The 27983-nt window shown below is 45.7% G+C and overlaps 2 protein-coding genes across 4 annotated transcripts in view; both read right to left on the reverse strand.

Annotated features, from left to right (window-relative positions):
• FAM169A (family with sequence similarity 169 member A) overlaps positions 1–27981 on the reverse strand; it is a 187923-nt gene extending 159942 nt beyond the window's left edge. For 2 of the 3 annotated variants that reach the window (XM_054031611.1, XM_054031609.1), the window contains exon 1: positions 27894–27981. The gene's annotated coding sequence lies outside the window, so the exon portion shown is untranslated. The remainder of the gene's footprint in view (positions 1–27893) is intronic. The other variant, XM_054031612.1, reaches the window with a different exon arrangement.
• Positions 1–27983, reverse strand: GCNT4 (glucosaminyl (N-acetyl) transferase 4). Its single transcript, XM_054031616.1, has 2 exons — positions 27894–27983; positions 1–5462 (listed from the first exon to the last, which is right to left on the reverse strand). The coding sequence occupies exon 2, from the start codon at positions 5459–5461 to the stop codon at positions 4094–4096; it is 1368 nt and encodes a 455-aa protein (XP_053887591.1). The 5' UTR covers position 5462; positions 27894–27983; the 3' UTR covers positions 1–4093.

Consider the following 27983-nt stretch of genomic DNA (forward strand, 5'->3'; position numbering starts at 1 on the left):
CATATTTCTCAAATGAATTAATGTGTCCTTTAATTATTGTGTATACAAATCATAACTATAGTAGAGAGAGGAGACAATACAATTTTAGATGTGTCACATTCAGATCAGCTTTATTGTGGCATTCACAATAATGTCCTTTGATGAAATCTCTGGCAAATCCTGAACAAAGTCAACGAGGCGCTCGGCAAGTACTGCCCTCTACCAAGAAGGTTTGCTTGGTCTCCTAAACTGGTCATTTTATCGTCTTCCTTAAAAAATGCTTCTTAGAACATAGTAACCACTTTTGTCAACCTCCTCCATTTCCAGCCACTAAAAATATCTTTGGCCTGATCCCGGGGACTAATTCTTCTGCCACAGCACAGCTTGGAAGGTCCAAGTAGCAACTTGAGCATTGCTCTAAGTTGTGTTGTCTGCAAAGGCTACTCTGGCAACCAGGAACCGCAGCAATGTTCTGCAATGTTCATGCCCTCTTTCTGCTGGTAATATCTCTGCCATGTTGCCTTCTCTCGGAAAATCCCCAGCTGGCCAGATAAACTGCTTTTCCACCTACTTTGTGCTACTGGAGCTGTGCACAGGAGGTGTAATGGGATCATGAGCAGGTACCTTGTATTTAATGGGATGGAAGTATGGGAGGCCATCTAATAATGCAAATATATTTTCCATTTGAAAATGCTATGGACAAGAACTTATACAGAAGGCTTTTGTGGAGGGTGTGGGGGAAGTTTCTGGCCTCAATAAGCAAAAATTCCCCATTGAAGTAGAATACCTGATTGTTTGTATGCTAAGTTTCTGCCCACGTTAAATTTTATACTTATCTCAGCATATGTTTGGTATGGCCACATTTCTCACGAATGGCAAAGCCACAGGTGGGTCATACCAGTCATTTCAAACAAGTCCCAACCGAGAGAGAGAGAGAGAGGGATGGATGAGGGGCAGAGGCAGGTGATGATCTCAAAGATGCATAATGATTGTGATTTTTTGTTCATAATTTATCGCAGAACTATGCCATGGGTCTCTACACTGCATGTATACATACATACTGTGTGTGTGTTATACATCTATGTATAGCCAATGTTAAATTTTACAAGTGAGGGGGAAAATAATCTTAAATTTTGGGGATAGACTGTATTTGAAAACATTTTGTAGACTGTCATGCCACAAGGTAGAAGAGCTTTGGATTATATCATCAAAAAGAACAGATATTCATCAGGGTATTTACAATTCGCAGCGCTGTGACTGGGCACACCTTGTACTTCACTTCAAACAAATATTTCACAGTAACGTGTAACCTGATGGGGGCCCAGGGACACTAACTCAGCAGACAGCATCACTTCTACATTCCCTTATTTTCCATGGTCTAGGAAGTATATAAGGCTTTTTCACACAGACTCATAGTGGCTTAACTTAAGATGTGTTTTTAAATTGATTTAGATAAACTGGTGCAAGTTGTCTTGTGTAGACAAGGCCTAAGTTTGACCTTCTGACACCCTAACAGCCTTTCATATGACAGCATAATTCAGCGTATTCTGGAGTTCCCAAGTGTGAACATGGTAATGCACAACTCTGTAAATACGATCAATACTTCCCATTCTAGAAAGTCCCCATACACCATATTATCATGATAAACCAGAAGAGCACCAAAGGAGTAATGGCAGGCTACCAGCCTAAATTGCATTTAGTTTTTAAAATATATTACTATTTATGTGAGAACAGCAAGGGAATTTGTGTTCCATGCATTTATAGAGACTTCATAAATAGTTTTGGTGAGAAGAAGTTGTTATAATCTATCATTTTAACCACAATAGACTCGTCAGCCATAGATCCCTAGGTGCTTTACAAAGATGGTTGAACAGCATTATTCCCATGTTACAGATGGGGCAATTGAGGCACAGAAGTTAAGTGACTTTACACAGCAAGTTGGTGGCAGATTTGGGAGGAAAGCCCATGACTCCTGACCCTCAGTGCCATTCTTAAACCACTAGTGACTAGCCCATGGCTGCTCTATGTGCTAAAGCTAAGACTGAATAACTTGCTCAAATTAAGTATGTCCTCAATCCTGTCAGTTTGAGTCACAATTTTATGTAATCAGCTAAACACTTTCCATGAATGCTGTGCATCAAGGGTAGTTCTGGTCCTGTCTGTAAATGAGACAACAGGGCATGGTATTACTGTAGCAGTTTATGGATCGATAAAGACAAGAGCAATACTGTTATTGAACATTGCGACCAGATCCTGGGCTGTACTAGGACAGTACAAAGCTATTCTGGTCACAGATCCAGGGCTCAGATGACTTCCCCCTGCATAGTGGGACTTGGGGGTTACAACAGCTGCTGTAGAAACTCCTACACCATCACCTTTCCTGGCCCCCAGTCAGGGCTGGCTCTGGCTTTTTTGCCGCCCCAGGCAAAAAAGCCTCCCCCCACCCCGCCGCCCCCCCGAGGGCGCCGAGCCCGCCACAGCTCCGCTGGCAGCCAGAGCGCCGGGAGGAGGGCGGAGAGCCCGGCTGGGGCTCCGCTCTCCCTGGTGGCCAGAGCTCCGGGGAAAGGCGGCGAGCCCGCTGCGGCTCCGCTCTCCCCGGCGGCCGGAGCGCCGGGAGGAGGGCGGAGAGCCCAGCCGGGGCTCCACTCTCCCCGGCGGCCAGAGCGCCGCGAGGAGGGCGGCGAGCCCAGTCGCGGCCCTGCTCTCGGTCCGGAGCGCCATGCTGCCCCCCTCCAGGTGCCGCCCCAAGCACATGCTTGGTGGGCTGGTGCCTGGAGCCGGCCCTGCCCCCAGTGTAGGGGGCATAGCTGAGAGAAGGGGATGGCGAGGGCTCCATCATGCCCCAAGATCCATGGCTACTAAGATAACCTTTGGGGCCACAGGCAGCCAGAGCAATTTGAAGCAAGTGGGTTCTAAGTTGAAGTGGGAGCCTGGCCTGCCACAGATCAGCCCAGGACCAGGGAAGCACAAAGGTGGCATAAAGCCACTTCTGCACAGCCCCCTCCTGAGCTGCACTGAGTGCACCTCAGCCCCATCTCAGGATCTGGGCCTGTGGCTAGGACAAAATCTGGACTTGTCAATACTTTGCATTTTAATGTAACACCAAACTGCTGAATGCTAATTAAAAGCTGCATTTGTTACCTACTGTATCTACATAGACCCAGTGCACCACCCTAAAATGGTGTCCCTCACCTGAATGACTGTGGTTTTGCAGGAGGATGTTTCTAATGGAAGAGATGGCAACTGAACTAGAATAATACATTTTCTGGCACTGATTTCTGTTAGGTAGAGCTCTGAAAGCTGTCATTTCCGGTGAATACATACAGACTTCAAAAGAACTGCCATGTGTAATGCTGCCTCTATCAACCATCACATAATTCACAGGTACAGAAAAGTGTGTGGAAGCATGAAATTAATAGAGGGGAAAACTAAATACAGAGACAGACAGCTAGGTGAGAACACTGCTACTTCCAATGCAGTGGGCAAGGTTCCAGGATCTCTCTTCTCTTATATCATCCAATCATATTCACATTGCAAAAATCATTGTTATGGGTCTAATCCTGCAAATGGCTAAACACCATCATCTCCCACTGACTGGGAGTGGAGGGATCACAGGATCAGGCTTATGGCTCAGTGGTCATCAGACTTTCTCTTTAGACTCATTTTAGTTTTGGGTTTTTTCCTTCCAGCTTTCCTGAGGTAGCATACCTGGACATCTTCCTTCCTATGTTTCAAATCTTTTAAAGAAGAAGAGGGGAATAAGGAGGACAGACATGAGGACTTATCCTAGCTATTGCGCAGGCAGGCTCAATTTGAAACATTCCATTACCACAAATAGTGCCACAGCCCCCGCAAAAAACATTCAAAAGTGGAGCTGATTTTTATAAGAATCACCTTGAAAGATATTAAGGACACAGTGTTGTTTTGGTGAATTATACAATGATCCTTAAAGGGCATGACATATAACATCACATCTGGGGCTGACTCTCCATTGCACCTTGTGTAGTCATTTACACTTGTGCAGAAGGAGCATTCTGATTTGGTAGCATTTTACACCCCAAGGCAATGGAGCGTCAGACTCTGGATAACACTGACTACTGAGTGTAGTGTACTGCTATAGTGAAACATCTGCAGAACTTCTGTGCATGAAGGAGCTTTCGGAAGACAAATCAACCCATTCCTTCTGTTGTTTGGCAAGTTTTTCTGCCAAGCATTTTATTAAAACGGGGTCCACTTTGGAGTCAAATTTATTGGCAAACCAGTGTCCATAATTTATAAGCCACCTTAATTCTGCAGCTCCATAGATGCACACACTGCGAATATGGGTGCCAGTACAAGGAGGATACAAGTGGTCCTCCAGGTAATTCCATTTCACCAGGCGAGTCTTGCTTTGCAGGTCTGTTACATCGTGAGCTGACCTTGAAATCTCCCCAGGTATTCCAGGCACACGTGCAAGGGTTGCCCAGAAATGTTCATCTGGAGAATAAGTGTCCTTGGACCATTCAAAAAAATCTTTAGCAAGAGATTTTTCAAAGGTATATTGGATGAATGCCCGACTTAAAACAAAATAGGCACTGCCTACAAAAACCTCAATGTTATGAGGTGGTGGATCTTTCGAAATGTTGGTTTTTACAGGCATCTGCATGTATTTATAAGGCACGCTCTTAAGTTCATAATGATATGTGAATCGTTCCCTTTTGCTGCTACTTGGCTTTACAGTCTCCAGCATGTTTCCTCCATTGAGTTTCTTCAAATCAGATACCAATTCAAAGTTTGACCTCAAAGGAAAGTCTTGACCACACAAATTAATAACATACTTCCATGGAACCGACGACCTCATCAAGTCGGACAAACAATTAAAATCTGCTTGGAGCCTAGAAATGTGTGCATATTCCACGGTCTCCAATTTAGATGCAATGAAAACATTGGGGAAGCACTTAGCTAAATTGTCCATAGCACATTTGAAAGTATTAGCAGACTTTTGGTCATAATGGATGCAGTAAATATTTTGATGGCTGTATATTGTGTGTATGAGTCTTTCAACCATTATTGCATCTTTGTGAACAACCAAAGAGTAGGCTAATGGGAAACTTTCCTCCTCCAAGGAAACAGGCTTTAGGTGGTATCCTCTAAGTGTATGATACACCTGACAATCGCGGGTCATAGCTATAACGTCTTCATCTTCTAAATCAATTATGTCTTTTCTTCTTATCTCTAAACTCTTGCCAATTTCACTGGGTTCTTGTTCATATATACACGAACAGTTAATTTCATACTGGAAGTTGTTTCTAAGATGGGAGTATTTGTTTTTAACATAAGAAGAAGTGCTTAAGAAGTGCTCAACTAAATAAATACCTTTTTGAGGGAATAAGAGTCTTTCAACATTGAGGAGTTTCAGAAGTGCAAACAGCCACACTGCTAAAAACAAGATCAGGATCTTTTGTCTCATGGGATACTTGAAGGGACACTTATATCTCTTCATTCTGTAGGAAGATAGCAATATAGTGAGATTTTAATCATGGAAGGATACAATAAAGATAATTCCAGCTTCTGCCAGAAACAAAACTGCATTGATTTGGCTACAGCTTAAAAACAATGATAGCAGAAAGATAGGGCATGGAAAACTCTTTATTATTTTCTTATATTAAACCTCACTTAGTAGCAGCAAATCATAAGCATGTTAATTCAGGGCTAGATTTTGCCAGCCTTGTTTGCACCAACTCATTCTTCATGCTGAATTAGCCCAGTGAAGTCAATGGAACACTGCAGAGTAAGATACTATTCAGCCTGAGTAAGGGTGTCTGTATGACATGGTTGATTTGCCAACTCCCTTTCATCTCCACTTGTGCTCCCCAAAGGAAGAAACCAGCAGCAGTCCCTGGGGGTATTGCAGAAGTGCAATTTTCATCTCTGTGCTACTAGGGGGTGGGGCTGAATTTAGCCCCTTAGCTAAAATCCTATTGAATTCAGTGGAAGCAGGATCAGAACCATATAGTTATTTCTCTACAGGTCAGTTAATAGTGGATATTGATTTCATTCAGATATTTTAAATATTGCTTTTTAAAATTAAAGAATTAAAGCCAGTGCTTTAAAAATCAGACAGAGCATCCTCTTTATCGATAGCATTGGGGCTGGCCAATGTGTGGGTGTACAAGGGGGGAGGAGGGGAAAGGCTCTTCCCCCCATCACCTCCAGCTATGGCTGAGGGGCAAGGGCTGCTCCTGCATGGTGGCAGCAACTGCCGCAAAGTAAGTGGCGGTGAGACTGGGTCATAGCCCTGGCAGCAATGTAGGGGAGCACACAATGCACCCTTCTGCCTCCTGGAGCTCTGGGAGACTGCTGCAAAGGAACTGCCGAGGTCTCGGATGTGCAACAGCATATTAAAAGCCATCTGCTATGTAACCGCTTTCAAACTTAGATTTTATTGCAACGCAAGTGAAACACAATGATCCTTTCTCCACGTGTTTTTTTGCTTTCAGCAGCAGAGTGTGAAGAGCATCGTGTCTATTACTGGATTAAAATGAGACAGGAGTCTGCATCCAGGTGCAGTCTTAGTTATAACTCCATTTTCCCTCTTAATGGAACTGCTCGTGCATACAGCAGTCTGCAACGTTTTCTCCCTAAAAGGAACTGTTTAGCTACCGCTGTATGGGTGTGTGGTTAATAGGAAGGGAAAGGGCAGAAGACAGCTTTGCTACGTTATGCTCATATGTTTTGTTGAATTTGAAAAATATGGAACTGAACAGTCAGAAAAGGCTACACGTGCAAACTGCTGTGGCAAAGCCTTCTTCAGGAAATGTGCAAAGGAAGTACTCTTCTGTTTTTGGTTTACAAAACTGCTACAAGATTAGGAGCACCTCAGCCTCAGAATGGGTTGATTAATACACTAATAACTATAAGATGATTTTAGAATAGCTTTTGAACACAGTATCTGGCCTCAGGATCAGGGGAATCCATAGGTGGCATAAAGCCAGTGTAACTGTCTCTATACTTCTATCCCCAGCACTCCATGTCATAGGCAGGCTAGAGGTGGGTGGGTGAAAGGAGCTGGTGTAACAACTCCTAATGACCTATAATTCTGTAGCAACTTAGCCTTAGAGCTGCTCTACATTATCCTAGAGTCCAAAACAACCTCCAGTTAGCTCCAGGATTGGGGCAGGGTGTGTAGATGGCTTACAGCCACTATTTCCTCCCTCCTCAGGTCAGTTCCTGCACCAGTATAGCTGAACCCAAGTGTCCAGCCCTTTGTGCCTCTAATCCGGATTTCAATTATAAGAGCAAACCTCCCATCAAATTCAGTGGGAGTTTATGTGAGGGCAAAATGGGTCCTTTGGTGCACATTTTCAGCCCAGGCTTACCTAGACTCTGTTTTTTCACTCATGATTTTACAAATGCAAAAAACTGCAAAGGATAAAATTGTGGGCACAATTATAAGTGGGTACGATTAGTCACTTAGATATCCATGTACCTGCTCTGCAGGTGCAGCCATATATTCAGTCCAAGTGACATTTATTGAGGGTGCAAATAATTCAGATGCACTTATTACACAATATTAGGGCTGTGGGAGAACAACAAGTTCTTACTTTGAGGTTGGTTGCAACATGCCAGAGGCAGCTTTATTTATTTATTTATGTATTAAACACTTGCAAGCGGAGAGTACTCATGGGCAGGGGTTCCCCTCCCGAGGCAGGTCTCTGTCAGATAAACAATTAAGGCAGGCATTTATACCTTTTGTGACATACAGTAATGATCAACAACTGCATTTTGTTTATACATATTCTTTTTTTAAGCAATTTTTGCTACACTTTGCATTTTATTTTTATTTAACACAAGGTTGAAAACCAGCATCTTTTACAGTTCTTTTCCACTCACCCAGGCCCTGCTTGGAAGTCTCGTGTTATTAGCTGTTAGTTAGCCTGACTGTTGCTCTTCCTGGAAGACTAAGATGTCTGCTCTTTTCCCAACTTCCATACTCCCCACTTTTGTGCTTTTAGCACAGCTATTAATTCTAAACTTTTATTTTTATTAAACTTTGTATTTTTGACTTTAGCTTACATGGTACAGTATAACTTTTGGGGGTTTAATTAAATACAATGACAACGCGGGGTTAGTATGAACATGGAAGGTGCTATTAGTACATTTTTTACAACAACAACTTAACTTTAAACTAAACAACAACAATAAAAGCATTAACATTTTTATTGTAATAATATAATGGGGTTGCTGTACAACTTTAGTCACAGAACACAATACATTATACTTAGTATATAGACACTTTATAGGCTGTAAGAAAAGCATAGTTTTTAATTTGATATATATTTTGGAGCATATGAATTTGCCCTTGTAATTTAGAAATTTTTTGAACCTTTGGTAGGAGTAAAGGCAAATATTGGAATGATTAGGTGCTAAGACAGTCCAATTAAAGGGTATTTGGAACCTAAAGGCTGATTGTAGAATTTTATTTGCAGGCCAATAAATGATATTATTTCCTTCAGCAGTGGTGAGATTAAAATGTATGTCTTGCAAAGTGGTGGCCTTAATATACACAAAGCTACTATTAGCTTGGAAAAGCAGGTGTTCTGTTAGGATAGTTTTTTTTTTGTTTTTTTTTTTTTAAAACATTGTTATGAACAGTGACACACCCCTTTAACCGGCCTGTATGCTTGGAAGGAGCACTGCGAATGTCTGCACTTCCATCCAGAAAATCTTTTAGGTACGTTTCTATGGCCACAAATTAGATGGCATTTCTGAAGCACTGTAAGGGCAGTAGGCCACGCCTGATGCTGCTCGACATTACTTTGAATGGCCATAAGCTGGTCATTCAGAAAAATCTCCCTCCCCCCGCCCTTTTTTTTTTTTTTTAAGAAAACATGCTAGATTCCACTGCAATTTTTTTTTTTTTTGCCTTTGTGATATTTAATACTATTTTTGTTAACAGCTTTTGGGTTATTGAGCTAAGGGCAGAAATAACATGTAATTTACTAATCCCAGCATGTACTTGGGTTAACTGTGCTTTAATAATAAGTCCTGTGGCCTTTTTTAGTTGCTTTAATTTTTTATTATATGGTTGGCCTTTGTAAATGTTTTAAATTGCTGCTGCACTATTGGCACCATCCCATAGGGATTACTAAGGTGTAAGGGCCTTGGCCATTGCGTTTTATTAAAGTATACAGTATTGTTTGTATTAGGATTTGTTATAGGGGTGGTGGTTATAGTGGTAGTGAGAATAATGGTGGGGGCAGCGGTCGTGGCAGCAAGGCGCCTTTGGTATTTGTCATTTGAAAGCCAGTTAGGGAGGGCTATACATGCTGAAGGTACCGGTTTGAAAGCACAGAGCCCAGTCTCTGGAATAAACCCAAAACCACCACTTAATACCACAGTCCAATGTGCAGCAAAGCATGGGATGGATTAAGGTCTAAGGTAAGGTCTAATTCAATTAAGGAACTGTTCCTTCAGACATGCAGTAGTGTTATCAACACTGAAGAAGCCAACCCAAATGCATTGGTTCTAGCCAACTACCACCCAGTATCTCAAACCTTCCATTCCTGAGCTAGCTCATAGAGATGCTAGTCAAAGGCCAACTACAAACTCTCCTGACTGAAGTCAATATCTTAGACCTGGCACAATCTGGATTCCGGCCAGGATCTGGGACAAAAAACAGTTTTAGTGGCACTGATGGATAATCTTCTCCTGACAATGAATAGAGGGCAGACATCCATTCTCATCCTCCTGGACATCTCTGCAGCATTCAACATTCTTGACCTGAGATACTGCTATCCTGCCTCAGAGAGGTGGCAGGGGTCCAGGTTAATGCACTGAAATCACCTGAGTCCTTCCTGGAGAGGTGTATTCAAAGAATAGTGATAGGAAATTGAACCTCCATGACTAGACTCTTCATTTATGGGGTTCCACAAGGATAAATTCTCTCTCTGGTCCTATTCAGCATCTATCCATGGCCAGTGATGAACTGGTCAGACTACATGGACTCAAGTGCCAACAATATGAAGATGAGACAACTCTACCTATTCTCCACCATATACGACCACACCACTACCACCAAGATGGCCCAATGCTTGGATGAGATCAGCTCATGGATGAAGAACAACTGGCTGAAGCTGAGCCCTGCTGGTGGGCAAAGGAAAGCACTTTTAAGAGTGTGCAGACTCCTTTGACTGAAGGCACACACACCCAATTGGTCAATTCAGTCAATAGCTTAAGAGTGCTGTTGGATTCTTCACTGACATTAAGTTCTCACATAGCAGCATCTGCAAGAAATGCTTTCTACTATCTCCTGTTGGCTAGGAGACTCTGTCCCATCCTGGTGGATGATGAGCTGGCCTCAGTTAGACACACTTTCATCACTTCCCATCTGGTTTACAGCAATGGGATAAACCTGGGCATGAAGCCATTAGCCCCCCTCCACCCACAGCTCAGAGCTGCAGGGTCCCCCTGCCCCCAGCGGCAGCAGGGAGCTGCAAGGGTCCCCCCTCTGCTGCTTGCAGTGGCAGGGAGATGCGGGATACCCCCACTGTCCATGGTGGCTTAGAGCTTGGGGGCCCCGCTGCCTCAGATGGCAGGTATACCTCACAGCTCCCTGCTGCTGCGGGAGGACCCTGCAGCTCCTAGGCGCTGGGGCTGAAGTCACAGAGGTCTTTCAAAGTCACGGATTCCGTGACTTCCACGACCCCTGTGACAAAATCGTAGTCTTAGTCATGACGCTTAATGTGCTACTGGAAGGTGCGCAGATCCTATGATGATTAGAGTGGTATAAGAACCTATACAGAATAGAACAGAAATGCCCAAGTTTACCCTTCTCCGGGGCCTCTCATTATCTAATCCAATCACAGGTGCTTATACCATTCCTCTTCTTAAGTTCCATTTTCCTTATGTATTGCACGCAGGGTCAGTATTTTTTCCCCTTATGTAGGATTGTTATGGTCGGAAAGGAGGTGGGAGTCACTACCTTCTTTTGACAGGTTTCAGAAGAAGTGGGCTGTAGTCCACGAAAGCTTATGCTCTAATAAATTTGTTAATCTCTAAGGTGCCACAAGTACTCCTGTTCTTTTTACCTTCTTTTGAAGGCTCCATCTTATTGGGTCCCGCCAAGGTTATGCCACCTGGTAGGTGTAGTAATTCATCTACCTGCCTAAGGATAATCCTTAAGGACTCAGTGAAGGCTTATTACATCTTGTAGCCCTCACTACTCTGCACTGACTATCCAGCCTGTCTAAGTTAGAGCGGGGACTTGCTAGCAGTGTAGATAGTAATGAGAAAAGGTAAATTTACCTTTCCACATAATGCAAGAACACCATAAAACTGACAAGTAACACATTTAAAACTGATTGAGGAAACACTTTCTAACCTTGTGACAGGATCATTATATGTTGTATCAGAGGCCGAGAGCTCAGCAGCTTTGTAGGCTTAGGTATTTATCTGGCTAATGAGAACATCCACAGTTACGTGAGACAGGATACAAGTATGGAAAGGGCATATGAACCAGCCTGTTTCAAGGTATGTGCTGACCACTAACTGCCAGATTTTCAGAGCAGAAACCATCAACAGGCATCTTATTTCACATGACCTATTATGCTATTCTCTGCATGTGGGTTTGGCCACTTATAGACCAGTTTAGATGGATTCACAGCTGCATCCTCCTCTGTTCCTGTGGGGTTTTTGCAAGACAGAGGTTTGAGCAGTTTTATAAATATGACAACCACAAATAATCTGGCAGTTTGTGATGGCCTTGTCTAAGGGGGTAAAGGAGAAGAAAGAGAGAGCGGAGGAGCCTCTCTTTTCCTTGTGTTGTTGCAACAGGGGTCAACTACAGTTACTGTCCTTGCACTCCCTGAATGTAGGGATGCTCCAGGCTAACCCAAGTGGCTGTAGACAACCCAAAGAAGGTGAAGCCTGCTCCTCTCAGTACAGACATACATGTTGAGCTGGATACACACTATGCCCTTCAAATTGGTGGTGGGCTGCCGCTCCACCATGCACTCCTCCAGAGGCTGTGGAGGAATTTTGCAGTTCCCTAGGGGCTCCCCCTTCAGTGCAGCTGCATCATAACCCCCACAAGGAAGCAACAGAGGGTCCTGTGGCACCTTTAAGACTAACAGATGTATTTGGAGCATAAGCTTTCGTGGGTAAGAACCTCACTTTTTCAGATGCAAGACTTGCATGAAAGCTTATGCTCCCAATACTTCTATTAGTCTTAAAGGTGCCACAGGACCCTCTGTTGCTTTTTACAGATTCAAACTAACACTGCTACCGCTCTGATACTCACCCACAAGGAAGGACACACCTTAAACCCATAATCTAGCCCCCCCAAGCCACCCCCCTTTTTTGTCTGTAGGATACTAGCCAGACATCTCATGCTGGAGTAAATCAGGAGCTGCTCCAACGAAGTCAGTGGAATTTCACTGCTGTAAATCCAGTCCAAGAACAGGATCATGTCCTTCCTTAGCAGCGATTGTTCCTCGGCTGTCACCAACTTGGGCAGACTACAGAAGTCAGCACCAATGTAGCAACACTGATGTAGTTAGACCTGAGCAAACCGCAGCTATTTGCACACCAGTGCAAAACAGGGCTTACACCTGTACATCTTACCCCAGTACTTCACCTGGGTAAGTCACACAGAGTGACCCCCAGACTTATAGCAGTGCAGTGCATCTATACTGTGAGTTTGCACTCATGTAGTTACATTGGGACAAAAAAACAAACAAACAGTGTAGACAGAGCCATGGAGGCAGGATAAACAAGGATTATTTTACTGAGCTAAGAGTTAATACAACAATGCAGAAGGTGTTGAAATCCTACTGAAAGATACATAGCCCCACATAGCATACTAGTCTATAGACCAACCCACTAACTTGAGAAACCCCAGACAAGGCACCGCACAGTGTAAACAGAAACCTGCTCTTGAGATTCTTCTGGAGAAATATGCTAAATAAAGTTAAAGTATGATAATCACTGCAGTGACTCAACCGAGTCACAGCTCTTTAAATACAGTACCATGTGCCTAGCACAGCCTACCCCGCAAGCTTCTCCAAATATCCCTTTGTGGGTGGCCAGTCAGATTCTGTCACAATAGGATCTTCAAAGATCAAAGCACAGAGAGGACGCTCTGTATGCTGATCTCTCCCATTCTGCGAGAGCAGGAGTCAACAACTTTCACTGAAGCCTTGCTCTGATCCTTTGGACCCTGTGGAAGGACCCTCCATGGATCCAGAGTGCTGCTTGTGGGGAAGAATCTAGAAAGGGAGGGCCAACAGAACACATCATTCCCTCAACCCAGCAACAACAAATCCAGCTAAAACAGCCTCAGTCACCTTCTATGCTGGGAAATAAAACCGCCTCCTCCCCACATCACATACACTTCCAAAGGAGTTCTCAAAGCAGCAATGGGTGGGGGAGTTTCCAATGTCAGCAACCCAGGAGGAGGACAGGGGCTCTGGATCTGGAGTGGCAGCACAGGATTTCTGTGTGGCTCTCCCCAAAGATCTTATATGGATATTAGATGATCCACTGGCTCTAGGGGGAACAGCTCCCCTACACTTTCTGTAGGAGGCTCAACCCTGCCCCCTTGACAAACCTAGTGGGATTCTCCACCCCACTGCCCACCGAGAGCAGACAGCTCTGATAACACCAAACAGTCTTGATTGCCCCTCCCCAGACACACTGACATTTTATGGTACCAATGTCCATAGAATGTTCAAATCCAGGGCAGTTCATCAGAAGATGTTTTTGTTTGACACGTGCGTATCTGCAGCTTATCAGAAATGAAATCTGTTGTATCCTCCAGGCTCTAAATCATGGCCTTCAGAGACAACTGGATTAAGAAGAAAATGTGTATTTGACTAGGAGTTCAGTGTGTGTTCCCAGAGCCATGCCCTGTGATTTCTAAATGGAAGTATTTGAATGCATTCGGGGGTCTCATCTGTCTGAGTGCCTCCCACTGTTTCCACTACAGCCAGGATCCTGATGGGAGGTGGGAGCACTCTGAACAGCTCCTGTCCCTCCCCTGCTGTTCCTCAGCCTGAGAGGCACAATGGGAGTGAAACAAGGCAGAGAATCTGTCACCCCTAAGGGTGGATTGTGGTCTCTTGATTTCTTTGAGGTAATAATTTCTACTGTCACGCTACAAACATTGGACACTGCTGATTGAAAGGATATTGAGCGTTTCCCATTCATAAAGCCATGAACGCAGCTCAAGAATCTTCCAAGTACACATTTAACAAAAAGTTAATCCACTCATAAGCATGGAGGGGGGAGGAGCAAATTCTGCCCCCATGCAGCTGGGCTTCACTGGTGTAACAGAGCAGAATTGAATCCAGGGTGTATAACTAAATGCTATCGACTCAGAGCGCCCACTTGCAGACCACAGAGGTCAATTATAGCTGTTTTGCATGACAGCAAATCTCTAGTCTAGAGTGCGCAGCTGATGATTTGGAAAAATCAAACTAAAATTAGAACATAGGTATCGCTGGAAGGGGTTCAGCTGGAAGGGACCAGGGGTTCTGCTGACATCCGTTAATTCAGAGGAACCATAAACCTTATGTCTTGGCCATTGGTGGCCAGTAAAAGTCCCACTTGACATTTTAAAGAATGTGTGTGTTAATCCTGGTATCCTAGATAAAATCCAGGTAGAATAACTATGTTCTGCAGCAAGCATCCAGCTCTTAATTAAGTTAAGGGAACCATATGTCTGAAAAGAATTTGGCACATAGTTTGTGAACAGAAGATAATGTTGTTATTGACTACAGTGGATGAGAAACCTTATAAGCTAGCATACACTATACTACAAGATCCTGCTATGTGAGATGGAAATTCCACTGTACTGCATGGAGTTATTACATGATATCTAGGAACATTTCATGGCAACTAGAAGATAATGGGTGTCCCCATTGCGGTTAGAGTTATCTCTCTGTAGAGATTTTAACTTTGGTTTCTGTTTATAGGCTACTCAGGAAAAATATCACTACCTTATTTTCTTCCTTTTTCATGCATTCTTTGTACGCTAGTTATCTAATTAATGCATAGGGCCTATCACAATGGTATCTAAGTTCTTGGAGCTACTTGTGAGGGCTCTGGCAATTAGGAGCACTAGATTGGTTTCTGACCTCCCAACACTGTAACTGGAGAGTAACTCCTGGGAGGTCAATGGAGTTAAGTGGCATAAAACTGGCGCACAAGTTCTGAATGAGGCTCAGTGTCTTGACGTTGCTAAGAGCGGCAACAGAGCCTAGAATTGCAGGGCCAAGATTGCAGGTGCATTTCAGCATTAATCAAGAACAGAAGGGCTTTGCACAGGTCACTCTAGCTATAGACAAACTAGGCACCACCAAACCAACAGATGGCTCAACATATCCTCCCACCCTGCTAGGAGGGGCAGCACACTGAAGTTTTGCCTTGGGCCGCAGATTGTCTTGACCAGCTCAGTGACAGCATTGCTATTTCAGCTGCGTTGCAGGGCAAGAAAGGCTTAAATGAACTATACACATTTATGGACTTAAATAACCAGAGGAGGATAGTAAACAGCCACACCACAAGCCCATAGACTATATCTGAAGACCCAGACTTAGGCATGATTTCATTTGAATGAGACTAACGATTTACATGGGGAGCATTTGGGTTGTTGGGAGATTGTAATGTTTTACTTCAGCTCCTGACTATTATTACATTGTTACCATAAACTGTGTGTACACAAAGTAAAAGCAAATCCCAGGCTCCTTGTGAAAATTAGGAGAGATGCCAATGACCTTTTCACGCACCACCAACTTGTAGATACATTGACTATACACAAGAACAGAGGACTGCCTCCTACCTCTTCTAGGTAACTCCTTCCTGCATTAGGCAATGCTGTGCTCAGTACTGTTTCTTGCCTATTTCCCTCACAAGCAGCTGTGTCTAGCTGCTTCCTGAACTAGCAATAGGGTGAAGTGGGTTGCAACAGGACTGCAGGCCAGGGGAGGAGGTGGTTCTCAGCTGGAGATTGGTAGGTCAAGTAACCTCTCCCCCCACGCCAAGCACTCTTGCCCTGTACTCTGCCAGTCTTTCCTGTGGAAGCTTCCACACGGTCTCTTGCACCTAAGTTAGAGGCTGAGTTCTAAGTACTTGAAATACAGAACACAAAATCCAGGAACTACTTCCCTCATGTCACCATCTACATAAAACTTGCTTTTGGCTTTTATTACCAGCAATCTGGAGGTCCCACTGATCTTGGCAGGTGTGGTCACACATGAGGTAACTCTTGTTTTGGTGGCATGCCAGATTGATAGCTGGTTGCTGGATCTCTGTTTCAGACTCATCTCTCCATCCACATATCCAATCTTATATTTGGTTCAGAGTGGTTATTCTGGGCCATGGTGGAGCAGCATGTAATACAAGCTGCTGCAGAAATCTGGACTCTTGGAAAACCTGAACCCTCTGTACAGCAGAATTCTCTCCTCATCACTATCTGAAATTCACCATCCTCTAAGAACACTACCATGGTGCAATTCAGTCTCCATTTCTGTGAAAGAAGGGGAGACAGGCCAGGTATCCATGCTTTAAGTCACAGAAGAAGAGGAGGGTAGGTGCCAATTCCACCACATCATCCTTCTTCCCTTACAGAGAAGCCTTTCTGCAGATGTTCTGCAGGAACTGGGTTCATGTGAGTGAACTGCTCATTTAAGTGAGGAGAAGGAAACATGAGGAGGAGGAGGAGGACAAGAGTTAGGACACTGGAACTGAAGCAAGGGAATGGTGTGGAAGGGAGGTGGAGATGAGGAAATTGATGAGGGCAGGTGCCTCAATATGTTTAACATTAAAATTAAATGAATTTAAACACTGACTTGCAACTAATAAGCTGTACCCAAGGTCACCCCGATTCTTTGTATGTGGCATCTCATTCCTCTACCTTCTGTTGGTCTTTATTAGGCTTTTCCAAACACATTTTAGGTACTACTATAATCTAAATAACAACTCTATGACCAAGCCCCAGGCACCCACACTTCAACAAATATCATGAGCTCTCCCTTCTGACCACAGTTAGGGGATCCAGCAATCTCAGGTTGCTTAATACACACTGGTTCCCCCAACAATGCAATCTGTTGACTTATTTCCATTAACAGTACTGCAGAATAAGGCAGATTCTTGCCTCTGGGTCTCTTTCTGCTCCCTCCAATTTAAACTATTTGATAGAGGAAGGATGAGAATATGTTCCTGGGATGGAAGGAAGAGGTGGTGATTGGCTTTTCCAAGCCTTTTATTTATTTATTTAAATTGGTTAGCTGAGGAACCCGTTTATCTCCATTTGATTATTTAATGCTGCTGGCTGGTGGAGTTAATTTATTTGTATATTAGCGTTTAATGCGCCTGAGTGGTCATTGCAAGTATAATTATTATTAGTGGCCTCGGAGCTTCTGTATGAGTATTTTTGTATTGCTGTTAAATCTAAATAAATAAAATAAGAGTTGCCTGATTTTTCTGGTTTACCAACTTGAGTTTTCCCCATGACAGTAGCTGTCTAAAAAGTAGTATCTGGTCCGATTGTCACCTGCTTTGTAGTGTATCATCCACCTTCTTATTCAGTTCTTCTAATGCATTGCATATGCTTTCTGTGATTGGCAGAGAGCTTCAATGGAGGGACATATGTCTACTATTCACATGCTGTTTGTCAGGCCTCTACCTGTGGGGCTCCATATGTCAAACATGGCCTGTTGTAGTGCCTTAGTTTTAGACTGGGGCATGCTTGAATGATCCATTCATTATCCTTGCCCAGTTTTAAGCTCTTGCAGGTTTAACAGTTGTATGGTGCCTTAAGGAACAAATAAGAGATTTTACAATGTGCCATAGCGCTCCAGAAACACATACAAAGCAGAGAAGAGGCATCTTATTTCTGCTTTTGCTTCTAACCATTCAGCAGTATTTGGAGTCTAGTGGAACACTCCATAGAATATCAGGGTTGGAAGGGACCTCAAGAGGTTATCTAGTCCAACCCCCTGCTCAAAGCAGGACCAATTCCCAACTAAATCATCCCAGCCAGGGCTTTGTCAAGCCGGGCCTTAAAAACCTCCAAGGAAGGAGACTCCACCACCTCCCTAGGTAATGCATTCCAGTGCTTCACCACCCTCCTAGTGAAATAGTGTTTCCTAATATCCAACCTGGACCTCCCCCACTGCAACTTGAGACCATTGGCTCCTTGTTCTGTCATCTGCCACCACTGAGAACAGCCGAGCTCCATCCTCTTTGGAATCCCCCTTCAGGTAGTTGAAGGCTGCTATCAAATCCCCCCTCATTCTTCTCTTCTGGAGACTAAACAATCCTACTTCCCTCAGCCTCTCCTCATAAGTCATGTGCTCCAGACCCCTAATCATTTTTGTTGCCCTCCGCTGGACTTGTTCCAATTTTTCCACATCCTTCTTGTAGTGTGGGGCCCAAAACTGGACACAGTATTCCAGATGAGGCCTCACCAATGTCGAATAAAGGGGAACGATCACGTTCCTCGATCTGCTAGCAATGCCCCTACTTATACAGCCCAAAATGCCGTTAGCCTTCTTGGCAACAAGAGCACACTGTTGACTCATATCCAGCTTCTCGTCCACTGTGACCCCTAGGTCCTTTTTTGCAGAACTGCTACCTAGCAATTTGGTCCTTAGTCTGTAGCAGTGCATGGTATTCTTCCATCCTAAGTGCAGGACTCTGCACTTGTCCTTGTTGAACCTCATCAGGTTTTTTTTGGCCCAATCCTCTAATTTGTCTAGGTCCCTCTGTATCCGATCCCTACCCTCTAGTGTATCTACCACGCCTCCTAGTTTAGTGTCATCTGCAAACTTGCTGAGAGTGCAGTCCACACCATCCTCCAGATCATTAATAAAGATATTAAACAAAACTGGCCCCAGGACCGACCCTTGGGGCACTCCACTTGAAACCGGCTGCCAACTAGACATGGAGCCATTGATCACTACCCGTTGAGCCCGACGATCTAGCCAGCTTTCTATCCACCTTACAGTCCATTCATCCAGCCCATACTTCCTTAACTTGGCGGCAAGAATACTGTGGGAGGCTGCATCAAAAGCTTTGCTAAAGCACATCCACTGCTTTCCCCTCATCCACAGAGCCAGTTATCTCATCATAGAAGGCAATTAGGTTAGTCAGGCACGACTTCCCCTTGGTGAATCCATGCTGACTGTTCCTGATCACTTTCCTCTCCTCTAAGTGTTTCATAATTGATTCCTTGAGGACCTGCTCCATGATTTTTCCAGGGACTGAGGTGAGGCTGACTGGCCTGTAGTTCCCCGGATCCTCCTCCTTCCCTTTTTTTAAAGATGGGCACTACATTAGCCTTTTTCCAGTCATCTGGGACCTCCCCCGATCACCATGAGTTTTCAAAAATAAATGGCTAATTGCTCTGCAGTCTCATCTGCCAACTCCTTTAGCACCCTCAGATGCAGCGCATCCGGCCCCATGGACTTGTGCACGTCCAGTTTTTCTAAATAGTCCCAAACCACTTCTTTCTCCACAGAGGGCTGGTCACCTTCTCCCCATATTGTGCTGCCCAGTGCAGCAGTCTGGGAGCTGACCTTGTTTGTGAAGACAGAGGCAAAAAAAGCATTGAGTACATTAGCTTTTTCCACATCCTCAGTCACTAAGTTGCCTCCCTCATTCAGGAAGGGGCCCACGCTTTCCTTGACTTTCTTCTTGTTGCTAACATACCTGAAGAAACCCTTTTTGTTGCAGCTAGCAAGAGATGTTAAGAGTAACTCCAAGTGTTATTTGGCCTTCACTGATTTCACTACTTCCAGTAGTTGGACTGGACTTTCTGACTTTACTTTCGATTAGTTTAAATCTTACCTTTGAGAAAGGACACAGGGAAATTGCTAATTTATCTAAGGCCTGGTCTACACTACGGGTTTAGGTCGACTTTAGCAGCGTTAAACCAAATTAAGCCTGGACACGTCCACACAACGAGGCCCTTTCTTTCGACTTAAAGGGCCCTTTAAACCGGTTTCTTTACACCACCTCCGACGAGGGGATTAGCGATAAAACCGGCCTTTGCGGGTCGGAATTGGGGTAGTGTGGACGGAATTCGATGTTATTGGCCTCCGGGAGCTATCCCACAGTGCTTCATTGTGACCGCTCTGGACAGCGCTCTCAACTCAGATGCGCTGACCAGGTAGACAGGAAAAGACCCGCGAAGGTTTGAATTTCATTTCCTGTTTGCCCAGCGTGGAGAGCACAGGTGACCACGCAGAGCTCATCAGCACAGGTAACCGTGATGGAGTCCTCCCAGGATCGCAAAAGAGCTCCAGCATGGACCGAACGGGAGGTACGAGATCTGCTCGCCATATGGGGAGATGAAGCAGTGATAGCTGAACTCCGTAGCAGTAAAAGAAATGGAAAAGTATTAGAAAAGATCTCCAAGGCCATAACAGGGACACACAGCAGTGCCGCGTGAAAATTAAGGAGCTACGGCAAGCTTACCACAAAGCCAGAGAAGCAAACGGAAGGTCCGGGGCAGAGCCGCAAACTTGCCGCTACTACGCGGAGCTGCATGCGATCCTAGGGGGTGCAGCCACCACTACCCCAACCGTGTGCTATGACTCTCTCACTGGAGAAACACACAGGGAAGACGGTTCGGGGAACGAGGAAGATGACGATGGAGGTACTGTAGGTAGCTCACAGCAGCAAGGAAGCGGAGAAACCGGTTTCCCCAACAGCCAGGATATGTTTGTGACCCTGGACCTGGAACCAGTAACCCCCGAACTCACCCAAGACCCTCAGGGTACACAGGAGACCTCTGGTGAGTGTAACTTTGTAAATATTTGTAAACATTACAAAAAAAAAAGCAAGCAAGTCTGTTAACGTGTATGGGGATGGAGCGGAAATCCTCCAGGGACATCTCCAGAAAGCTCTCCTGGTTGAAATGGGGTGATTTTATTAAGGGGGACATTCAGAGGCGCCCGTTCCTGCTCTTCTGACCAGAAATGTTCCCCGCTGTTAACCACGCGGTGGGGGGAGGGGTGAAGTGATCATCCCAGAGAATCGTGTGTGTGGGGGTGGTTTACTTGTGTTTGTGCCGCATGTTAACCGGGAAACCGCAGCCCCCTCCTTTTACATTGAAACCCCATTTTAAATGGACAACCCAATTCATCCTTGATATGGGAAATGCACTGCTGTTTGCAACCTTTCCCGCATGTTAAGAAGGTTAAAAAAGCCAAAACACTGTGGCCTACGATGGCTGCCTGCAAGCCGAAATATGCGACCTTGTAATGAAAGAGTGTACCCATTGTTCCCTAAAATGTGTCTTTTTTAACCACCTCTCCCTTCTCCTCCGCCAGCTGCAAATGTTTCTCCTTCGCAGAGGCTCGTGAACATTAGAAAGAGAAAACGTAAGACGAGGGACGAGATGTTCATGGAGCTGCAGATGTCCGCCCAGGCTGATAGAGCACAGCAGAATGCGTGGAGGCAGTCAATGTCGGAGATGAGAAAAGCCCAATATGAACGAGAGGAGAGGTGGCGGGCTGAATCACGGGAAGAACAGAGCAAGTGGCGGGCTGAAGACGATAGGTGGCATCAGCTTGCAGACAGACGGCAAGAGGCAATGCTCCGTCTGCTGGAGCATCAAACGGATATGCTCGAGCGTATGGTTGAGTTGCAGGAAAGGCAGCAGGAGCAGAGACCGCCGCTACAGCCCCTGTGTAACCAACAGCCCTCCTCCCCAAGTTCCATAGCCTCCTCACCAAGACGCCCAAGAACACGGTGGGGGGGCCTCCGTCAACCCAGTCACTCCACCCCAGATGATCGCCCAAGCATCAGAAGGCTGGCCTTCAATAAGAGTTAAAGTTTTAAAATGCAGTGTGTCCTTTTCCATCCCTCCTCCCCCACCCATCCCAGGCTACCGTGGCAATTATCCCCCTACCTCTGTAAGGAACTAATAAAGAATGCATGAATGTGAAAAAACAATGACTTTATTGCCTCTGCAAGCGGGAGGGGAGGGGAGGGTGGGGTGGGGTGGTTGGTTTACAGGGAAGTAGAGTGAACCGGGTCGGGGGGGGGGGGGGTTGGAGGGTTCATCAAGGAGAAACAAACAGAAGTTTCACACAGTAGCCTGGCCAGTCACAAAACTCGTTTTCAAAGCTTCTCTGATGCGCACCGCGCCCTGCTGTGCTCCTCTAACCGCCCTGGTGTCTGGCTGCGCGTAATCAGCGGCCAGGCGAGTTGCCTCAACCTCCCACCCCGCCATAAATGTCTCCCCCTTACTCTCCCAGATATTGTGGAGCGCACAGCAAGCAGCAATAACAATGGGGATATTCTTTTCGCTGAGGTCTGAGCGAGTCAGTAAGCTGCGCCAGCGCGCTTTTAAACATCCAAATGCACATTCCACCACCATTCGGCACTTGCTCAGCCTGTAGTTGAACAGGTCCTGACTCCTGTCCAGGCTGCCTGTGTACGGCTTCATGAGCCATGGCATTAAGGGGTAGGCTGGGTCCCCAATGGTCACTTTCTGGTCCGGGAAGAAAGTCCCTTCCTCCAGCTTTCGAAACAGAGCAGAGTTCCTGAAGACGCGAGCATCATGTACCTTTCCCGGCCATCCCACGTTGATGTTGGTGAAACGTCCCTTGTGATCCACCAGGGCTTGCAGCAGCATTGAAAAGTACCCCTTGCGGTTTACGTAGTCGGTGGCTTGGTGCCCCGGTGACAAGATAGGGATATGGGTTCTGTCTATGGCCCCGCCACAGTTTGGGAATCCCATTTCAGCAAAACCATCCACTATTGACTGCACGTTGCCCAGAGTCACTACCCTTGCTATCACCAGGTCTTTCATTGCCCTGGCAAATTGGATCACAGCAGCCCCCACCATAGATTTGCCCACTCCAAATTGATTCCCGACTGACCGGTAGCTGTCTGGCGTTGCAAGCTTCCACAGGGCTATCGCCACTCGCTTCTCAACTGTGAGGGCTGCTCTCATCTTGGTATCCTGGCGTTTCAGGGCAGGGGAAAGCAAGTCACAAAGTTCCATGAAAGTGGCCTTACGCATGCAAAAGTTTTGCAGCCACTGGGAATCGTCCCATACCTGCAGCACGATGCGATCCCACCAGTCTGTGCTTGTTTCCCGGGCCCAGAATCGGCGTTCCACGGCATCAACCTGCCCCAGTGACACCATGATTTCCACATTGCTGGGGCCTGTGCCTTGTGAGAGGTCTATGTCCATGTCAATTTCCTCATCACTCTCGTCGCCGCGCTGCAATCGCCTCCTCGCCTGGTCCGGGTTTCGCCTTGGCATGTTCTGGCTCTGCATATACTCCAGGACAATGCGCGTGGTGTTCATAGTGCTCATAATTGCCGCGGTGATCTGAGCGGGCTCCATGATCCCAGTGCTAGCTATGGCGCCTGGTCAGAAAAAAGGCGCGAAAGTAGTATCTGAAGGACCAGGAGAAGGAGGGCGGGAGGGAGGGAGGGAGGGAGGGCCGAGTGACGACATGGCGTACAGGTACAGGAACAGGGAGAAACACAAACAACTGTCACACAGAATGGTCCCCCCAAAGATTAAACTGGAAACCCTGGGCTTAGCAGGCCGTTGATTTCACGGAGGAAGGGGAAGCAAATGAACACAGAACAAATCTATTTTTTACATCATAAGGTGGCAGCCGATGGTGCAGCATGAGTGACAGCCATACCAGTATGACGACAATGGGTACCAATCATAATATACCATCATCTGCCAAAAGACAAGGGGCTGCTGCTGTGTAGCAATGCAGCCCCACGTCTGCCAGCCCCACGTCCGCCAGCACCCAGCATCGCCCTCAGCCTCTTCTGGGTGCTTAGCAGACAATATTGGGCAATTGGCAGAAAATAGTATATTATGACTGGTAACCATCATCATCAAAACAGTAGCATGTCTGCCCAGGTGGCCATGATTGACAGCCATACCAGTATGACAATGACGGGTACCAGTCATAATATACCATCGCCTGCAAGGGGCTGGTGCAATGCAGCCCCACGGCTGCCAGCCCCACGGCTATCACTCATGCTACACCGTCTACCACCAAAAGGCAGTTAGCAGCTGCTGCTGTGTAGCAATGCAGTCCCACGTCTGCCGGCACCCAGAGGACATATGGTGACGGTGAGCTCAGCTGAGCTGAGCGGGCTCCATGGTTGCCGTGGTATGTTGTCTGCACAGGTAACCCAGGTAAAAAGGCGCGAATCTATTGTCTGCCGTTGCTGTGACGAGGGGGGAGGGGCCTGACGACATGTACCCGGAACTGCCCGCGACACTGTTTTGCATCATCCGGGCATTGGGATCTCAACCCAGAATTCAAAGGAAAGGCGCGAACCGCTTCTCGGCTCTCTGAGCTGTGGCGCAAACGTAGTATCTGACGGACTAGGGGAAGGAGGGAGGGGGGCCGAGTGACGACATGGCGTACAGGCACAGGGAATTAAAATAAAGAACGGTGGCTGTGCATCAGGGAGAGACACAAACAACTGTCACAGACTGGTCCCCCCCAAAGATTAAACTGAAAACCCTGGGTTTAGCAGGCCGTTGATTTGACGGAGGGAGGGGGAAGCAAATGAATACAGAGCAAATCTATTTTTTTACATCTTAAGACGACGGTGCAGCGTGACTGATAGCCCTCGGCATCTTTCTGGGTGCTTGGCAGCAAATACGGGGCGGTGTATGACGATGGTCTTCAGGCCTATTGCACAATCGGCTGCTCAGGGAAGACTCTGCTAACGTACGATGACCCGACTTGTAATAGGATGGCTAACAGTCGTAATACACCATTTACTGCCAAAAGGCAAGCCCCACGGCTGCCAGCACCCAGATCGCCGATGAAGGCTACCAGTCTACTGCACCGTCTACCGCCAAAAGGCAGTTAGCAGCTGCTGCTGCGTAGCAATGCAGTCCCACGTCTGCCAGCACCCAGAGGACATATGGTGACGGTGAGCTCAGCTGAGCTGAGCGGGCTCCATGTTGTCTGCACAGGTAACCCAGGTAACCCAGGTAAAAAGGCGCGAATCTATTGTCTGCCGTTGCTGTGACGGGGGAGGGAGGGGCCTGACGACATGTACCCAGAACCGCCCGCGACACTGTTTTGCATCATCCGGGCATTGGGATATCAACCCAGAATTCCAAGGGGCGGCAGAGACTGCGGGAACTGTGGGATAGCTGTGGGATAGCTACCCATAGTGCAATGCTCCGGAAGTCGACGCTAGCCTCGTACTGTGGACGCGGTCCGCCCACTAGAGCACCTAGAGCATTTTATTGTGTGGACACACACAATCGGCTGTATACAACCGATTTCAATAAAACCGGCTTCTATAAATTCGAACTAATTTCGTAGTGTAGACATACCCTAAGATTAACTGTGGTTGTCTCTTATGGGTGCCATATGTGACTTAGTTCTAGCTCTGCATGCTAACACTTTATATCAGCAGTAAGCATAGGTTCGTTCACTGTCTGTGATGCACAGACTTATTTCTCTTTTCCTACAGTACCAGATGCACCCAATGTTAACTATTTTACTTGTCTGTCTCAGTCCTAGCTGTCTGCATGTTCTTTAAACTTCCTGTATGTTCTTTTCCATCCGTCTTAGGTATTTATATGGCCCAAATCACCATAGTATCTGATTGCCTGATGCTTTTGAATATATTTATCCTCAACACCTTGTGAGGGAGGGAAGAACTATTATCACTATTTTACTGATGGGAACTGAGGCACAGAGAAACTAAGTGACTTGCCCAAGGTCACACAGGAAGTCTGTGGCAGAGCAGGGAAATGAATGTAGGTCTCCTGAGTCCTAGGATACTGCTCTAACCACCAGAACATCCTTCCCCTCAAGCAAAGTTTAGGTCCGGCCCCCTGTGATGTTATTTGTTTGGGACCTCTCAGGTGCAATACCCAAGATTCAGTAGGCTCATTTCTTCCCCAAATTACTGTGTCATGCCAGCTGGGGGCCAGAAATGCGGAACCTAGCATGAGGGGAAAAATAAGTATATAGCCTAAGGATCTTTGGAAAATCATGGGAGACTGGAGAGATTCCAGAAGACTGGAAAAGGGCAAATATAGTGCCCATCTATAAAAAGGGAAATAAAAACAACCCAGGAAACTACAGACCAGTTAGTTTAACTTCTGTGCCAGGGAAGATAATGGAGCAAGTAATTAAGGAAATAATCTGCAAACACTTGGAAGGTGGTAAGGTGATAGGGAACAGCCAGCATGGATTTGTGAAGAACAAATCATGTCAAACCAATCTGATAGCTTTCTTCGATAGGATAACGAGTCTTGTGGATAAGGGAGAAGCTGTGGATGTGGTATACCTAGACTTTAGTAAGGCATTTGATACGGTCTCGCATGATATTCTTATCGATAAACTGCACAAATACAATTTAGATGGGGCTACTATAAGGTGGGTGCATAACTGGCTGGATAACCGTACTCAGAGAGTTGTTAATGGTTCCCAATCCTGCTGGAAAGGCATAACGAGTGGGGTACTGCAGGGGTCTGTTTTGGGACCAGCTCTGTTCAATATCTTCATCAACGACTTAGATATTGGCATAGAAAGTACGCTTATTAAGTTTGCGGAGGATACCAAACTGGGAGGGATTGCAACTGCTTTGGAGGACAGGGTCATAATTCAAAATGATCTGGACAAATTGGAGAAATGGGCTGAGGTAAACAGGATGAAGTTTAACAAAGACAAATGCAAAGTGCTCCACTTAGGAAGGAAAAATCAGTTTCACACATACAGAATGGGAAGAGACTGTCTAGGAAGGAGTACGGCAGAAAGGGATCTAGGGGTTATAGTGGACCACAAGCTAAATATGAGTCAACAGTGTGATGCTGTTGCGGAAAAAAAAAAAAAAAAAAAAAAAAAAAAAAAAAGCGCAAACATGATCCTGGGATGTATTAACAGGTGTGTGGTGAGCAAGACACGAGAAGTCATTCTTCCGCTCTACTCTGCTCTGGTTAGGCCTCAGCTGGAGTATTGTGTCCAGTTCTGGGCGCCGCATTTTAAAAAAGATGGAGAAATTGGAAAGGGTCCAGAGAAGAGCAACAAGAATGATTAAAGGTCTAGAGAACATGACCTATGAAGGAAGGCTGAAAGAATTGGGTTTGTTTAGTTTGGAAAAGAGAAGACTGAGAGGGGACATGATAGCAGTTTTCAGGTATCTAAAAGTGTGTCATAAGGAGGAGGGAGAAAACTTGTTCACCTTAGCCTCTAAGGATAGAGCCAGAAGCTGGGTTTAAACTGCAGCAAGGGAGGTCTAGGTTGGACATTAGGAAAAAGTTCCTAACTGTCAGGGTGGTTAAACACTGGAATAAATTGCCTAGGGAGGTTGTGGAATCTCCATCTCTGGAGATATTTAAGAATAGGTTAGATAAATGTCTATCAGGGATGGTCTAGACAGTATTTGGTCCTGCCATGAGGGCAGGGGACTGGACTCGATGACCTCTCGAGGTCCCTTCCAGTCCTAGAATCTATGAATCTATAACTAAAGAGATAGATTGTTGCCTAAAAGTTAAGCATCTAAATCCATATTTGGACTCCTAACTAAACATAACCTGATGTGAGAGCACCTGATGTGCTTTCCATGGGACATGAAGGTGAAAATTAGGCTAACATGCCAGAACTGGGGAGTGTTTGCAGAGGGCATTAGAAGAAGAGAGGATGATGCTTCCCTGCTAAGCTGCAATGGAAGGGGAAAATATAGCGAATCACCAGCCACCCTCAGCTAGTTACCCCCGAAGTTCTGTCAGCATGAAGCAGCTCACATTACTACTGAGTTCCTCATGGACTCTTTGGTCTGAACCTTACCTGTGGATCAGATACTTCAGGGCTATTATTCCGCATACTTGTTGAAATCCTCACCACTCCAACTTATACCTGCTGAATCAACAACATTGCTCAAATCAACATTCAGTCTACACCTACCTTTTGAACTTTGCTTTATCTTCTTTCCTTGGGAAAGTGTTCTAGACAGCTTTGCTCGAGGGACACCATGATTGACTGGATATACAAGCG

Source organism: Malaclemys terrapin, chromosome 6, assembly GCF_027887155.1.
Source record: "Malaclemys terrapin pileata isolate rMalTer1 chromosome 6, rMalTer1.hap1, whole genome shotgun sequence".
Lineage (NCBI taxonomy): Eukaryota > Metazoa > Chordata > Testudines > Emydidae > Malaclemys > Malaclemys terrapin.

Excerpts from the sequence above, each read along its gene's own strand:
- GCNT4 (XM_054031616.1), bottom strand. The coding sequence starts at position 5,461 with ATGAAGAGATATAAGTGTCCCTTCAAGTATCCCATGAGACAAAAGATC.